The sequence below is a fragment of the Epinephelus moara genome, chromosome 3, assembly GCF_006386435.1.
Source record: "Epinephelus moara isolate mb chromosome 3, YSFRI_EMoa_1.0, whole genome shotgun sequence".
Lineage (NCBI taxonomy): Eukaryota > Metazoa > Chordata > Actinopteri > Perciformes > Serranidae > Epinephelus > Epinephelus moara.
The window spans coordinates 13,330,546-13,346,563 of NC_065508.1; the positions used below are offsets into that span (position 1 = coordinate 13,330,546).

General features: G+C 39.6%; 1 protein-coding gene across 2 annotated transcripts in view; it reads left to right on the forward strand.

The window, feature by feature from the left end:
* rxfp2a (relaxin family peptide receptor 2a) overlaps positions 1 to 16,018 on the forward strand; it is an 80,775-nt gene that overhangs the window by 31,789 nt on the left and 32,968 nt on the right. For both annotated transcript variants that reach the window (XM_050040290.1, XM_050040291.1), the window contains exons 3-5: positions 6,300 to 6,383; positions 8,048 to 8,153; positions 13,901 to 13,972. In XM_050040290.1, the coding sequence (XP_049896247.1) occupies positions 6,300 to 6,383; positions 8,048 to 8,153; positions 13,901 to 13,972 (262 nt within the window). The remainder of the gene's footprint in view (positions 1 to 6,299; positions 6,384 to 8,047; positions 8,154 to 13,900; positions 13,973 to 16,018) is intronic.

A 16,018-nucleotide genomic window follows, 5' to 3' on the forward strand; every position in this document is an offset into this window, starting at 1 on the left:
GCTTGTCAGTGGATCAATAGGCCTGTCACTCACAACATCACGCCAACCTCCTGGGAGAGCTCATACACCTACACCACTCTGATCTTTTATCATAAAGAAGCACCACTGGAGTCAGTACCTTTTAGTAATTCATACTTAGAAAGTTGGTTGCTGAAGCGTGACAGCCCTGCAACTTAAATGTCAAATAAGATGAAGAATTGAGGATGACATGCTTGTTACTTAATGAAATGCATCAGCATGCACTGATTATACAGCTTGCTGATGCTCACAACAGGCCTCATGTCTTGGTACATTTAGCTGAGGAGGAAAGTAAGAGATTTCAGAAACGCCAGCTCACTTTGTACCCAGGTTTGAAAAGCAACAGCAACCTATCATAGTACTCCACTTTTATTCATTCTGAAAAGCAGAGACTGTTCCATTTTGGTATTGTTTCATGAATGATGTCATTGAAAATGTGAGCCACAGCAGTGAAAGTCACTTTGATACAACTTCCTCTTTTTAAGTTGAGCAATACCTAATCTGACGTTTGCACGAACAGTTCTTGGAGCGCAAACACGGTTCTGTTATTGTGGGCAAACCAACAAACGAAGGCTTTTAGACCAACTGGAGCTTTGCCCTCTGTAACCTCTCAAGCTCCTCGGCCATCTGGAGAACGAGCCGCTGGAAAAACCTCCTCACCACACTGTATTCTCTACAATTATGAACTGAGAGAAAGACGAGCGTGAGGACAGTAACACGGACGGCCTGGACAGCATCAGACAAAAGATGGAAAACACAAAGGGTCAAGCTGAATATTTGAAACAGACTTTCACATTATCAATCAAAACCAAGCTCCTTATCTACTGGATATTGACTCTGTAGTGTTAACCATTCTAGTGTGAAAGTATCCATTACGTTTTAGGTTGCACATTTTGGGGAACACGCTTAAAGAGTGGTATCATTCTCATTCCCATCTGTTCAGCCCTGTTTCCTAGAAATTACGTTTATATACAACTAATTTGAAACAACTAGTATGTTTTGAGGTAAACGTAAAGTGCGTAAAGCGGAATACATTTTCTATTAACTTGATGACAAAACAATACTAGCAAGTAGCAGAAATGTTGATCCTGAACTTATCAGCGAAATGTTCACAATCTTTCCCGCAACGTAGCAAAAGTGCTTTTATTTCCTACACCTAAGACAAGAGTCTGGACGTAAACCCGAAGTTCTGGTGTCAAGGACCTGCACTTTGTACTCCCAACCAGCTCCTTGCAAGGCCTAGGCGATACATGAATGTAGTGTTTCATTACCTGACAGAAATGTTGTCTCTGAACATAATCCAGGCAGTAATTACACACAAACATAATATAGAAAGCGGTTTAGCAACATACAAACTAAATTTCTAAGAGACAGGATGAGATTTAATGTACCATTTTCAAGCTATAGGTCTCCTTACACCTGACACATTCTCACTCTGACCTCGTCACATATCGACGTTTGGTCATGGACTTTCTACGTCTAGATATGACGTGCAAGGTACCCTAGTTAGGTTGTTGACGTTCTAGGACGTCGTGTCAAGTTCTGCCTGTTACATGAATTGTCTGCTTCAAAATTCACTTCCTTTTTTTTTTTTTTACAGAAAATATACAGTCTGCCTTCAGTCTCTTTCAAAATAAATGCACTACATTGGTACAACACTGCAAAGTGACATTTTCTTTCCTTTAACAACAAACGCATGTGGTTACATTTAGCCAACACACACTCGTGGCTGGGTTTAGGCAAAAAAAAAGCATGCGGTTGGGTTTAGGAAAAGAGACAAGGGTTTGACTTTACAATCTTACAGGAAGTTAACACTGCTCTCCCGGGTGATAGTTGGTGGTCCTGCCCACCCTACTCGAACTTCAACCCCCTTAACTTACGTTGTTGTCCCGCTGTGATGCTGCCAGGCGCCATTACAATAGTGGTGACCAACTGCGTATCAAGACGACGTGAAAGGATGGCTTTTTTTCAGCAGTGGCTCACGCTAGAGGTCAATGACCAAGCGCCAAAGTTTGACGACTTCGGAGTGAGACTGTGTTGTTACACACCATGTTTTTCATCATCCATCACTGGAGGCCTTGATCAGATAATTTCATCTATCTAATAAAGAGTTGCAACATTAAAAAACATTTTTCTCTCACATGTAATACTTTGAAAAACTTTGTATTTTCTGCTGGGTAAAAGTATATGTTTCATCACATCATCTACGACAAGAAGAAGCTCATATAAGTCTGTCTAGCTATGAAAGTTTAGTTTTAGTTTATTCGGATCCCCATTAGCTGTTACCGTAGGCAACAGGACAGGACAAGAAAATCACAATCCATAATTAAAATAAAGATTAAGAAAATCCAAAATTAGAAAGATGTCCAGAATGATAACAAACAAAAAAATATCCTCTCTTATCAGCTCATAGAGAGGCTCTCTCCTATGTGTGTATACATATACATACACACACCTACTTTAATATTCACACCCACACACACACACACACACACACCCACACCCACACACACAAATATCACCCCAACCTATCATACTGAATAATATGTAAAAAACATTCACCAGCTATTATCCACAATTACTCCAATATATTTTAAGCTGTTTTTTGAAATTCTTCCTACTCTTAGTTTCTGTTATTGTGATAGGTAAGGTGTTCCAAACTGACATAGCATTAGAATTTGTTATAGGCAGAGTAAAATGAACCAGTGTTGCCTGTCTAGTGGAATAGGTATGTCTGTCATGAGTATAATTAATCCATTTATATAAATAATATGGTTTTTTGTTAACACATATGCTTCTGAAAAATAAAATAAGACTTGCAAGCAATCTTCGTTCCACCATAAGCCATGCTAGACGTTTGTGCATGTATAGAATATTGGACCTATTGCACACTGGAGGGCAAGACAGGCTGCTTTATTTTGGACTATTTGTAATTTTCTCTGATCTTTTTTAGCAGCATTCGACCACACAGCATGGCAATAGTCAAGACTGGATAGAACCAGCCACACCCCCTCCATAGCTATTTCTGTCCCTTCTATATATATTATAACCTTGTATTGCAATTTCAATGTTATCAAAAGACTGGTCTAGACGTGATTCAGAGATGGCTAGCATATGTAAGATGTTATCATGCAGCAAACTACTAACCTCCTGTACTTTATTTCTAAGACTGCAAATATTCATATGAGCAATTTTTAATGCCTTCTTTGGTATATTTAACAGCTCTGAATTGTTCCCATAGCAGTCCACCACGTCCACATTTGTCTCAACTTCTCCTGGGTTTTGCAGGGTGTGTGATCAGCTTATCATACCTTAGATAAGCAATTTCCCCTCACTCTCTTGCTGCTTTCAACATAGGCAACAGCTCACTTCTCTTCTGCCAGACGACCTCTGTGAAGTCCTCGTTTATAAAAATGTTTGACCCCTTCAGCTTCTTTGCCTTCTCCAGCACCGCAGATCTGTCGTTGAACCTCAGGAATCTGGCAACAATCGGCCTTGGCTTCTCTGTGTTCCCCCTGTAACCATTCTTTCTCGCTGTCCTGTGAGCTCTCTCTATCTCGATGTCTCCCAGAAGTTGCTGCTTTTCCACAAGCAGCTTCTTCACCCTATTCGCGGCCTCCGCCCATCCCTCGTCCGATGACTCCTCAATTCCCTCAAACACCAGGTTATTGCGTCTGGCTTGGCCTTCTAGGTAGTCCATTTGCAGATTGAATAGATTCACTCAGTGTGTTCACTTTCCCATTTGCTGTCTTGCTCTCTACAGTCAGTTAAGAAAGCTCATTTTTCACTTCATCCACATCTTTCTGCGTGAACTGCAGACTGGTTTTTAATTCGTGGAGATCCTTTATTGCCTCATCTTCTGTTTGACACCTGCATTATCATCTCAACGAATGACTTATAGGTTCTTTCTTGCTGCACTACTAAGTCCATGAAGAACTAATTTTTGGTGGCATGATGATACTCTCGGCAGGTCGTCAGCACTAGAGCAGCAAAGGAGGCTCGGCTGTAGGCAACAGCCTCCTTTGGGTGGAGGATACAGGCCGAGGCAGGTGGAAGATGCAGGCCGAGGCAGTCGGAGGATGCAGGTCTACGCAGGTGGAAGGTGCAGGCCGAGGCAGGTGGAGAATACAGGCCGAAATAGCAGTTAGCAGCAGCAGCAGCAGCAGCAGCAGCAGCAGAGGAGGCTCAGGCTCCAATTTGTAGCCAGTAGCTTCACAACTCCCCCACAATTCCCCTCAGTCACAGTTTCCCCCTTGTGTGTTGATAAAGACACTTAATACCCTCTAGTGAAACTTTACCACGGGTTCAGCAGCACAGCAGCACAACCTCAACCAGGAAACAGGAAACAGAGAGTGCTGAGTTTCATCACATCATCTACGACAAGAAGAAACTCATATAAGTCTGTCTAGCTATGAAAGTGCCTTCCTAAATAACCAAAACCCACTCTGGGCACCAGGCCCTTCCACAGTATGCGTCATCTTCACAGCCAACTTGTGTTTCCCTCATTCTCAGAGGTGAATGTTATAATACTAAAATAATCATTTTATTTATATAGCACCTTTAAAATCAGAGTTTACAAGGTGCTTTGACAGCAAAGCCAAAGCAGAAACGGGACACTCAGTAGATTAAATGACAACAGAAAACCAAACAGTCCTATAAAACACAAGTGAGACAAAGTGAGGGTAGAGTTAAGATAAAGTTAAAACAAGAGGACAAAAAGTGACAATATGAATAAATACAAACAAAAAGACCAAAAACAACAAAAGCAATCAAGGCAATAAAATGCCAAAAACATATAGAATAAATAAAATATGAAAAAATAAAAAGATTCTGGCCTGCTGATCATCTTTAATAGGTTTCTGCATACAGCTTCAGAGTATAAACACTGAAATACTTGTATGCGGGCGTCTTGCACACTGAATCCCTGTTTAATTCTGGCAGCATCGTACACCAGAGGGAAATTAATGTGATTGTATGGATTAGATATAACTAATTTGCTCAGCGTGTGGTTCTCTCTGTTGTCTGTAGAACTGCAGGAAAAAATTACTTGCTCTTACATCCAAGCACTCTCAAGTGTTTGGAGCTCTTATATTTTAGGCTTTTGGTACGATGTATAGGATGACCTTGAGTATATTATTGTTTTTATACCACAGTTTCGTAGTTGACAACTTGACATTTATGAGTAGCTGTTGAGGAGGAGTGTGCTGTCTCTACGACAAGCCAGTTAGTTATTCAAGTAGCAACTGTAGAAAGAAAACTTGGCATCTCTACAATCTGGAGAGACTTAACTAAAAGAGAAGCACAACAGGAATAGTTAAGGAGATGGAGTCAGAGAATGGTGTCGGAGGGCTCAGTAGATTTAAGACTGATATATCCACTGCAAGGCCTGATGATCTGTCAAAATATTATTTATCATTAGCACCAGACTTCCATAAAAATGCTCACCCACTTTTTCTTTTTTCAGCACATACTGCCATATGTTATGATAAATAATTAACATTCATGATGAGACATGACACAAAAAGTTTAGTCAGAGACTCTATTTATGGAAATTACAGGCAAAAAGATAAAAATAGATTTGTCCCATAAGGAAAGAAAAAATATATCCCTCCATCACATCACTCATCATCGCCAGTGAATCTCCAAAGCTGTCTGTTATCTGTGTTCACTTACAGCCTCCAGTGCAGCGTCACGGAGGCTTTGAATGGCAGCTGACAGAAAGCTGTGGCTGGTGTGCACACAGAGTGCTGGCTCTCTGTCAGAGACATCATGTTTGACAACATGTTTGAGAGCTTGCATCGGCTCTGATTTATGCCACTGGTGTAAAATCTGTCTCTTAGTAAACAACATTCGCAGCTGATCGGAGCCTCGTTCAGATATTGGTAATAAATAGTCCTTGTAATCCAGTTTTCTTAACTAGAAAACATGAGTGTGGTGCCAAGTTCATTGCTGTTGATAAGTTGCTAAGTTACAGGCAGAAAGGGTAAATGACTCAAACTGATGTGGGGGAAGCTGTGTTTAATTTTGAGGTTTTGACACTCATTTGAATGCAAGTCAGCCAAATACAATGCAAGATCTGGCCTGACTGTGTAATACGTAGCTATGTATGACAGTCTCTTAGTCAAACTTTTGTAAGTAGACTGTAAAATATTTGTTTTGCAGTTTGGAGCCAACTTACATTTTAGTAAAACTGATCTCAAAACAAGGTCGCAGTCAGCTTCAGCTGGGTTCTATCTGTCTGCGCTGTACAGATAACTAATGTTTCCTGTTTGTGTTTGCAGGAGATAACATCGGATGGGCGGACTTATTTGGTGATAAACTACTAGATGCCAGTCAAATGGAAAAGTATATCCTGAATGAGTGTTGTAAGTGTATACATGTATACAGTATTTGTGTCTATATGCTCGAATATGTGTTATTTACTTTTAGCATCTGCGTATGTTTGTGTGTTCAGACATTTACATGATGTGTGTGTGTGTTTGATGAAGTGTTTATCAGATATGAGGACCATCGTAAAGTGAGTCCCTGGGACAACCTCAGTTAACTGTGCCTTCGATATTTTGTGTGCTAAGCACATCCATGTTGAAAAGAGAGCCGCATTTTGAAAACAGTTAAAAGAAGTGACTGGGGACTGTCACAATCTTCATGGACATTGTATATAGTCACCTCTTAAGTTAACCAATGTTAGCAAAAAGCTAGCTAATGATCTATGTCAACAGGGGTTAGCCTAATGTAAGATCACCAACATCAGTCAGGTTTGCTCTCAGCTTTTTTCTTTGGTAACATTAAAAAGACTTGGAAACAGAAAGGTTGGTTGCTGACATAATTTTAGTACGACATGTATTATTGTTAGCCGGAGAAAATTAAGGCTAATGTTCCTTTTTTTATATCATCTCTGTAAGAATATACATGACTTCTAGTACCCTGTCGTGAATCTATTGCATACTTTAGGCCTTGGTGTTAGCTTTTGAAGCTATGTTGCCTGACACACAGAAACTAAAACTATCTAATACACTCTGCAGCACCCAGCTAAACTGAACCGATGTCACGTTTCTTTTAGGGCGTGTGTCCACATAGTCTTTTTCTTCAGCAGGAAAGTGGCATGGTGACGGGGAGTGCTTCAACCCAGTGCTCCATTAAAAAAGGACATATGTGTAGCTGCAGACACATTAGATTTGTAGCTTACATGACACGCCACTGCAAACTGCGCCCCCCAGTAGTACAAGACAAACCTGCCATTGCAACAGTTATCTGAACCCTGTTAAAAATGTGACACTGTAGTGAATATACGAGGCCGAACATATCAGTAATCCACTTTATGATCCATTATACACAAAGAAGTCATTCACTTTATAAGTAATGAAACGCAAACCTTACCATAACCCAAACCTTAGCCGCTGCTCTTTTAACTAGCTAAGTGCTAACTTAGCATTTTCGCCAGGGTGTATATGCCCTTGAAAAAGGCAAACCCATCTCTGCCGTGTTTATTTTTCTTTTTTTTTTTTTATAAAATAGTCAATAGCATCTATAACAAAATTATATGCTTATTCTATAACTATAAATCAACTCTTAAAATTGTCAAATTAATATTTTCTTAATTTGTTATTTTCTTTGGTACTTTTTGTTATATACAGATATGCAATGATGATTGCTGGGTAATATATATGTTGATGTTATCCAGTGTCAAGTCTCTGATCATGTGACAAGATGATATGTGCATGATAGCGTGCACAAGGACCCATCATGCATGTGTTCTCTTCTCATAGGGAACAACTGAAAAAGATGCTAGACATAGGCCCTTAGCCAAGCTTGTCTGACTTAGCAACAGTAACTAAGGGAGGCGGGAATTTGGATTGATCAGTTGTTAAACTGATAGTGGAAGTAATCCATAATTGTAGCCCTTGTGGCCAACAAAGGTTTTTTGTTGTGTCCCAATTCTATCACGTATAAACATTCTGTAATAAGCCTCTAAAATCCATGAATGCTGCCGTTTTAAAGTGTGTGTTTGTTTTTGTGTGTGTGTGTGCAGTTTTGCAGGAGTATCCAGAGAGTTGCAACTGCATTAAGACCGATGTCGAGTGTGTGGGGGTCAAGCTGCAGGATGTTCCTCTACTCTCCCCAAATGTTACCTGGCTGTAAGTGTCCTCTGACTGTACAGACTGTAATGACTCTGTGATGACTCTGTGTGTGTGTGTGTGTGTGTGTGTGTGTGTGTGTGTGTGTGTTTGTACTTCTGTCCTTGTGACAACCAATTTGAGTTCAAAGTGGGAAGCCTTCACAGTCCTTATTGACTCAAGTAGCTATTTTAGACCAGCGTTTCCCAGCGTTTCCCTCCTGGACTGCCTCTTGTCGTACCAGATCGCTCCCTGCTCCAAAACAGCTGATTTAAATGATCAGCGTGTTATCAAGCAGCTCCAGGAGTTCATCACGAGTTTATCCGTGTACTCAAATGAGTGTTCCTTGGTGCTGTTTCAGGTTGCTGTTTCTGTTCTGGGAGATGTAATTAGCAGCAGAGAAATTGATAATCAAAACATTAATCCTGTTACAGATAAATAACTAGAACACAAATCAGTACAAGCTGAATCCCCAAGATGATAACAGTAATGGGTCAATTATATGGAGTGAATGGAGCAGTGAATGAATGTTTTACTGACAAAGGGCTCTGGCTGAACAAATGGGAAAAAGTCCAAATCCAATTACCATGATTGTCCTCAAATTATTAAAAAAAATCACCCAAATGTTTAAAACTTTCCTTTGCCCTTCTGTTGGATTTTGCTCTCTGCCTTTTTTGCATTCTTAGCCATTTTCAACCATCTGTTTTATTTTTGACCTTTCATTGGCGCCCTGGGTTGGCATCTTTGTTTTGCTCTTTGCAGTCTAATCCCCAGATTTAACACTCCTGGTCTCGTTTGCAATGCATCCGAGAAAAAAGGCTACATCACTGTTTATTTACCAAAGTATGCTGAACGAGTGTGCATATGTATATGGTATGTAGTGCGTATGTGATTTCGAACAAGCACGTTTTCCATCCATCCATCTATCAACCATTATCTATTTCCACTTGTAGAGTCATGGCAATGGATGAGAGTTTTTTCTTCTTTTTATGAAACTGTCACATACTGCAGTGCTTCCACATTCATCTCTGTCACAGATTCTCTGCGTCTGAGGCCTGATTGGTTCATCGAATCATCCATTCTTTTTCAATTTGGTCTCTCAGTAAGAGGTCACACTATTGATTGCTCTGTTCCCTCACAACCAATAAAAACACTTTTAAATTATCTATAATTGAGCTTCTAAATGTCAGCTCCTTAAAAGGCTGTTTATTTTTGAACAATTTTGTTGATTCCCTCCGTTAAAAAATCATTAATTTCCCTAAATTTGCAGTTATACTCTGATTATTATCCTTCATTTAATGAAGCCACCCTGTTTCTCCTGATCAAATATGGACTGATGGTGGAGTAGTCATCTGTAAAATGACCTGTAGCCCTTTGTTTCTCATCTTCTGAATCTTCAATCTTCACTCTCAGTTCGCCTCCTCTTATGTCTGTAGATTTATCAGCCTGCACCGCCAGAGCTTATCAACAAAATCTGCAGACTTTGCTGTGGTTGTCTGGGGCCGACTACAACAAAGCTGTAGCTGGTGGCAGCTTAAAAGGATCACAAGCTAACGTTGAGATGTGTGTGACTTTACTGAAGCATTAAGTTTGTGATTTCTGCCAGGTGTTATGCATATACTGTAATTCTCAAAACACCTTTGACCTTAATATGATATTTCAGTTTCTTTCAAAGTGGCATTTAGATTTTCGTTGTACAATTTTGCATATTTGCATTAATATGCCAGTTTCCTCTCAAACTGTTACCTCCTTAGTTTTATTCTAACTGGGATGTTACACCTAAGAAAGCAGGGGATTTTACACATGTTCTTCTTTGCTTTTATAACCACTCAATTTTTATTTTCTCATAAATAACGCTGTAACTTTCTCTATTCTCACCTAAGCCAGAAACCAAATTTCAAGCTCCAGTAAGTACAGGACTGGATTCTCTCTGCTACTTTAGCTTCTCTGCAGTGGCTGCTTTTTAGGTGTAGAATCAATCCCACGGTTTTACTTTTTAGGCACTGTCTAGCCTGCATTTGAGTTTCAAAATGTGACTAAACCCACCACAAAAATGCAGTCTGAGATCCAAAAAGGAGACAGAGCCTTTGATATGAGTGCACCCACATAGCAGCACCCACTGTCCACCAACATCAGTCCATTTACACACACAAATCAGCTGTGATTGTTGTAGTTTTTACTCTTATTTTCTGTTACTTTTTTACATGCAGTTTGCTAATGGCCTGCTGTTTCTCGTCTGTTTTAGTATCCTTTATTTGTTTGATGTTTTATCTTATTTCCACAGACACTCTCCATCTGTTATTTAGATTTATTGTAGTCAAGCTGTTTCTTGTTCTCAGTAGTTGTGGATCACTTTGTAAAGCTTCCCCTTCACATGATGTATGAATAGTTAAGAGGAATGGCCTCAGATTTTCCACATCAAAATCAGTTTAGTTGTCTTGGCTTTGGAGAGGCTTCGTCAGGTCTGACAGCCGTGGAGATGACACGCTTGAGTTTGGAGAGGATTGGTTTTAAAAATAGGGATATTTTGGTCCTCGCTGCATCAATCCTTTTCAATTCACAAGTCCCCCAACTTCATGTAAGTGCAATATAAGATTGCTGGAGTGCCCCTTTAATTAGGTAAACTGTTTCAGTATTTGTAGATGACGGTGATGAAAGTCTGAGGTTGTTATTGTTGGTTTACAAGGCAAGGCGGGCAGCTTTATTTGTATAGCACAAGGGCAATTTAAAGTGCTTTACAGAGTAATAAAAATATAAAACATAATAAAGGATGCAGATGGATAGATATAAAGAGATATAAAAATTAATTATTAAAAGATTTACAATAACAAAAACACCATTAAGAATAGCAAAAGTGCAGATGAGAGGTGCAAAGATAAAATTTAAAATGATTTAAAGTCTAGAAATAAGGTTGCAGTCATTACAGTGTGGAGGAGGCAGTGTATAAAAGGAATGTTTTTAGCTTTGACTCAAAGGTGGTCAGAGGCCGGGCTTGTCTGACATCATCTGAGAGGTTATTCCAAGTTTGTGCTGCATGAAGACAAAACACTGCTTCACCATGTTTTGTTCGGACTCTCGGGACGGTCATTGGGCCGGCCCCTGATGTCCTCAGGGTCCTAGAAGGTCCATATGTCACAAGCATGTCAGAGATATATTTGGGCGCTGAGCCACAGAGTGCTTTATACAAATCAAGTCTGAGTGACAGATCACCAGTGTAAGGATTTTAGAACTGGAGTAATGTGGTCATATTTCCTAGTGTTTGTCAGGACCCTAACAGCAGCATTCTGAATAAGATGAAGTTGCAGAACAGCTTGTTTTGAAAGTCATACAAACAGATCACTGCAGTGATCTAATCTACTGGAAATAAAGGTGTGGGTGAGCCTTTCAAGGTCTTGCTTTGACTTTATTCCTCTGAGTCTAGCAATGTTTTTTAAATGGTATTTGATGTAGCTGTGGAAATTTCAGTCTGAGTCCAAGATAACAACAAGGTCTCTTGCTTGACTCCTAGTTATAAGACAGAGGGATTCGAGGTGAGAGCTGACACTCTTTCTTTCTTTCTGTGGCCCAGAGAGAATTATTTCAGTCTTATCTCTGTTGAGTTGGAGAAAACTATGACGCATCCATTCATTTACAGTGACACAGACGTTCTACAGGTCCATAATCACCTGGTGAAAGCGATGCGTATATTTGCGTGTCATCTGCATAGTTATTGTAGGCTACATTATTTTGTATGATTTGGCACACAACATTTAATCCAAGATGGGCCTGATCTTTCATTTCAGTGCTATAAAAACCTGCATACAGGGCACTGATTATGATATTACATCTACCTTAAGCTTCCTAAATAATATATAATAATCTGCATTAGTAATTAAAAAGTTCAGGCCTTTTTCTTCTAACGTTAATACAACTTACTAACGGCCTCTCTGAAAAGTTCCTCTTTGTTTTTATGATATGAGCCTTTTATGGCTGTGGATAATGACTATTGCATCAACTCAGTCTGGCCTTCAGCAATACCATCTATTTGAATATCCTGCTTTGTGGAAACATATCACGTGCCGATACCTCTCTTCCTGCTTGGACTGTAGGTCTCCTTATCTTATCGTCTTTTAAACTTGATATTCAATAACTTTATTGTTAGCAAATTACTTTTTCCAGAATTAAAGCTAATATTATATCTAACTTTTCTTCAAATGAAGACAGTCAACAGAGGGATTATATTGTTCTTAACTCCGAGCTGAGTTGCCCTGATTTGCAAAACGGAAAGAACAGAAAGGTAGCTGAAATATGATGATTTCCCCTCCTGGGAATACACTGGATGGAGAGATGATGATGACAATGATCTTGAAGGATTGTGAATTATTCAAACTACATCTGTCATAGCTCCATCCAAAATGTTGTTTCCACATCTCCAGCTGGCGTGAAAAAGGACATCACTTCATCCTCATTTTGCCTTCTCTGCATCCCGTATCATTTAATGTGTTTAAAATAAAGTCTGGTTCACCACCAAGCTTTATATAAGAATAAAACATTTCATTGCCTTTTTAGCCGATGCATTACCTTCAAACAGAGAGCAACTTTGCCTCTAAAGAAAAAATATGTAAAAACACAATATTTGTTTTTCTTTTTTGTTGTTTTCTGGTGCTAACTAGCCTTTTTTTGGCTTTGATTGAGTTTTTCCAGGTTTGTTCACATGGTCTTCATTTCCTTTTTTCTGTTTGTTTGGTTTTATCCTTTGTACTGTTTTATTTGAGGAGGTGCTGTATGATTTAGAATTAACAAGTGTGAGAGATCCTGGAGTGATCTGTATTTTAATGCTCTTTACAGGCTTGAAACTATTTCGTTAAAGTACACTTGCTAATTTATTTGTACTTATGGCTGTCTGAATATGCCTATAATTGGATATATGGATATAAAGAATAATGCTGCTGTCTGCTATATGTTGTTTTCGCTGACTCATTTGCTGGAGATTTGTTGCCCTCGTTGTCTGTATGTTGCACAGTGAAAGATACTTTTTATAAGATTTTATTAGCCTACTAATGTTTTGTCGATCATTAAAAACTTGTCACGTGTCTGTGTGTGGGTGAGTATCATTCAGGTATACAGTATGTGTGCTATATTTTTGATTTTAGAAAGTGTTTAACCGCTAATTATTCTCCTCATTGCTGCTAAGGTTACGATGTAATGTAATTTTTGGTGCATCCAATAAGACCTTTGATCCTTTTGAGATGTCTGGTGCCAGCCTTGTGTCTGTGTGCATGCATCTTTGTGTGTGTGTGTGTGTGTGTGTGTGTGGATGTGGTGAATATAAATTTACGCTCAGCCGTTTTTGTCTTTCTGTTTTTATCTTTTCTGTCCCATGAAAGTCAAGTTTTAAACTCTGCCTCTAACAGATGGTGCTTCTATTCTTGTGGAAATGTGAAGCCAGGTATTTAAAAGCCAATAAAATAGCAGTAGTTATGGTTTTTATGTGACTGTTCATAGCGCATAATGCTTCAGACCTTTCATCCACTCTCTCCCTCTTTGTCTGAGTTAGTATTGTCACGATACAGGAGTCTCTAACTTCAATACAATACCTTGACAAAATATTGATAATTCAATACCATGTGAGTGTGAAAGCGCAGTATTAAAACCATTTCAAATATTCAGAGTTGAGATGTATCGATAAATCTGTATTTTTTTAATAATACTAGTCTGAGTGTGTCTGTTTGTATATGCAAACTGTGTTGTGTTTTTCTGAATGTGGCATTTCGTGGCTTCTGTTGCAGGTCATTGAAGAGCAATGAGATCCAGGTGTTGTCTGATTTTGTTTTCTCAGAATACTCTTCTCTACAGAGACTGTGAGTATTTCTACGCTGCTTTCCACTTCCTCGCAACACACACCTGTTGTGGGTACATTCAGTACTTACGTTTCTACATTTATCATGTATAACTGTGGCTAGTTAGAGGAGATTTTATAGCAGGTGTTAAGAAAACCAGTGGGAAAAAAACATGAATCAATGATGACGCAAAAAGCAGAAATGTTTATCAAATAGTCAAATAGAAAGGCAGGTAAGTTTTTAAATGCAATTCCTTACAGGGTTGCTCTTTATTTATGGCTCCAACTTCTTTTTTTAGTCTGCACGCTGTTACACTCATTGATGATACACGTATTCACTGATCAGGTGTATGGTCAGGCATCACAAAATATACTATACTCAGATGCTGGATAAATTATAAGATCAGAGGACCACAAAATTAGGTCAGGCAGGGAATGGAGCTCCTTAAGAAAATGCACACATTGCTATCCAGGTAATCGGATTTTTTTTTTCTAAAACAAATCTGTTAAAAATCACACTGTAAAAAAAATCAGAAAAGAAAAAAGGTAAATGAGGTCAAAAGTAGCTATAAACATCATAAATTCATACAATTAAAGGAAACAAACATTAAATCAGTACTTAGAATACGTGCTAATTGCCCCTTTATAGCGATACTACACTGTTAAAAAAATGAAGCGAACACTGAAATCACACATCAGATTTTGATGACAGAATTATTCAAGTTGAAAATCTGTACTGATGTACATTGTATTGTTTGTTGAGAACAAAATGATGTAACATCGATCAGTGGAAGCCTAAGTCATCAACCCACTGAGTGCTGGATTCAAAATCACACCGAAAATCAGAGTAAAAAATTGAAATCACAGGCTGATCCAACTTGAGTGAATTTTACCACAGCAACTCATAGCATGACTCAGTAGTGTGTACAGCCCCCGCCTGCCTGTATGCACTCCTGCAAACGTCTGGGCATGCTCCTGATGAGTTGGCGGATGGTGTCCTGGGGGATCTCCTCCCAGACCTGGATCAGACCATCATTGAGCTCCTGGACAGCCAATGGCAGTACTTTGCAGCATTGGATGCAAAGATACATCACGTCCCTTATGTGATCCATTGGATTTAGGTCAGTGAAACGAGAGGGCCAGTCAATGGCATCAATGCCTTCATCATTCAGGAACTGCCGACACACTCTGGCTGCATCCTAATATTTCACCTTCTGGGGTTAATTCACCTGGGGCCTCATGTACAAAGGGTGAGTACGCACAAAAACATGGCGTACGTCCTTTTCCACGGCAAAGTTCAGACACGGCGAGGAGCCATGCGCTGCTTGTATCCATACAGGTTCTGACCACACTGGGGTTCCTAGCTCCAGGGGCATTCCAGAGGGAGCTGGCCGACCGATCGGGGCTGTGCCAGTCGACCCTGAGCCGAGCCATGCCAGCTGTGTGGGACGGAATTATCCGCATGTCAGCCAGGTATATCAAATTCCCATACAATGCAGCTGAACAGGCCAACATTAAAGCGCAATTTGCAGCCGGTTTTCCTAACGTTATCGGAGCTATCGACTGCACACACATGGCTACAATATAAAAGCACCATCACAGGATGAATTTGTTTATGTCAACAGGGAGCATTTTCATTCGATCAATGTACAGATCATATGTGATGCGCAAATGCAATTAATCAACATTGTGGCGAGGTGGCCTGGTTTAACGCACGATTCATACATTCTGAGTAACAGCATGGCTGGGAACAGACTACAAGCTGGCACTGTGCGCGATGGGTGGCTTCTTGGTGAGTAATTTATTTGTTTAATTGTCCTAATATTAATCCCCCTGATGCGCGCTGAGCATGTGTGCCCCCAAATATTATCCTGTCTTCACAGCATCAGTACTAGTCAGTGGTTAAAGTTAGTGACTTGCTGTTTTTTGCTGGTTAAACTACAGCTTCAGAGCTTTCTAACAAGCCCCTGATTGTCTCTGTGTGTAAAGTACTCATGTCAATAAACCCGTGCGTAAAGTGTGACATTTCTTAATCAGCCTCACCTTTTCCCCGGCGCACTTCTGCATT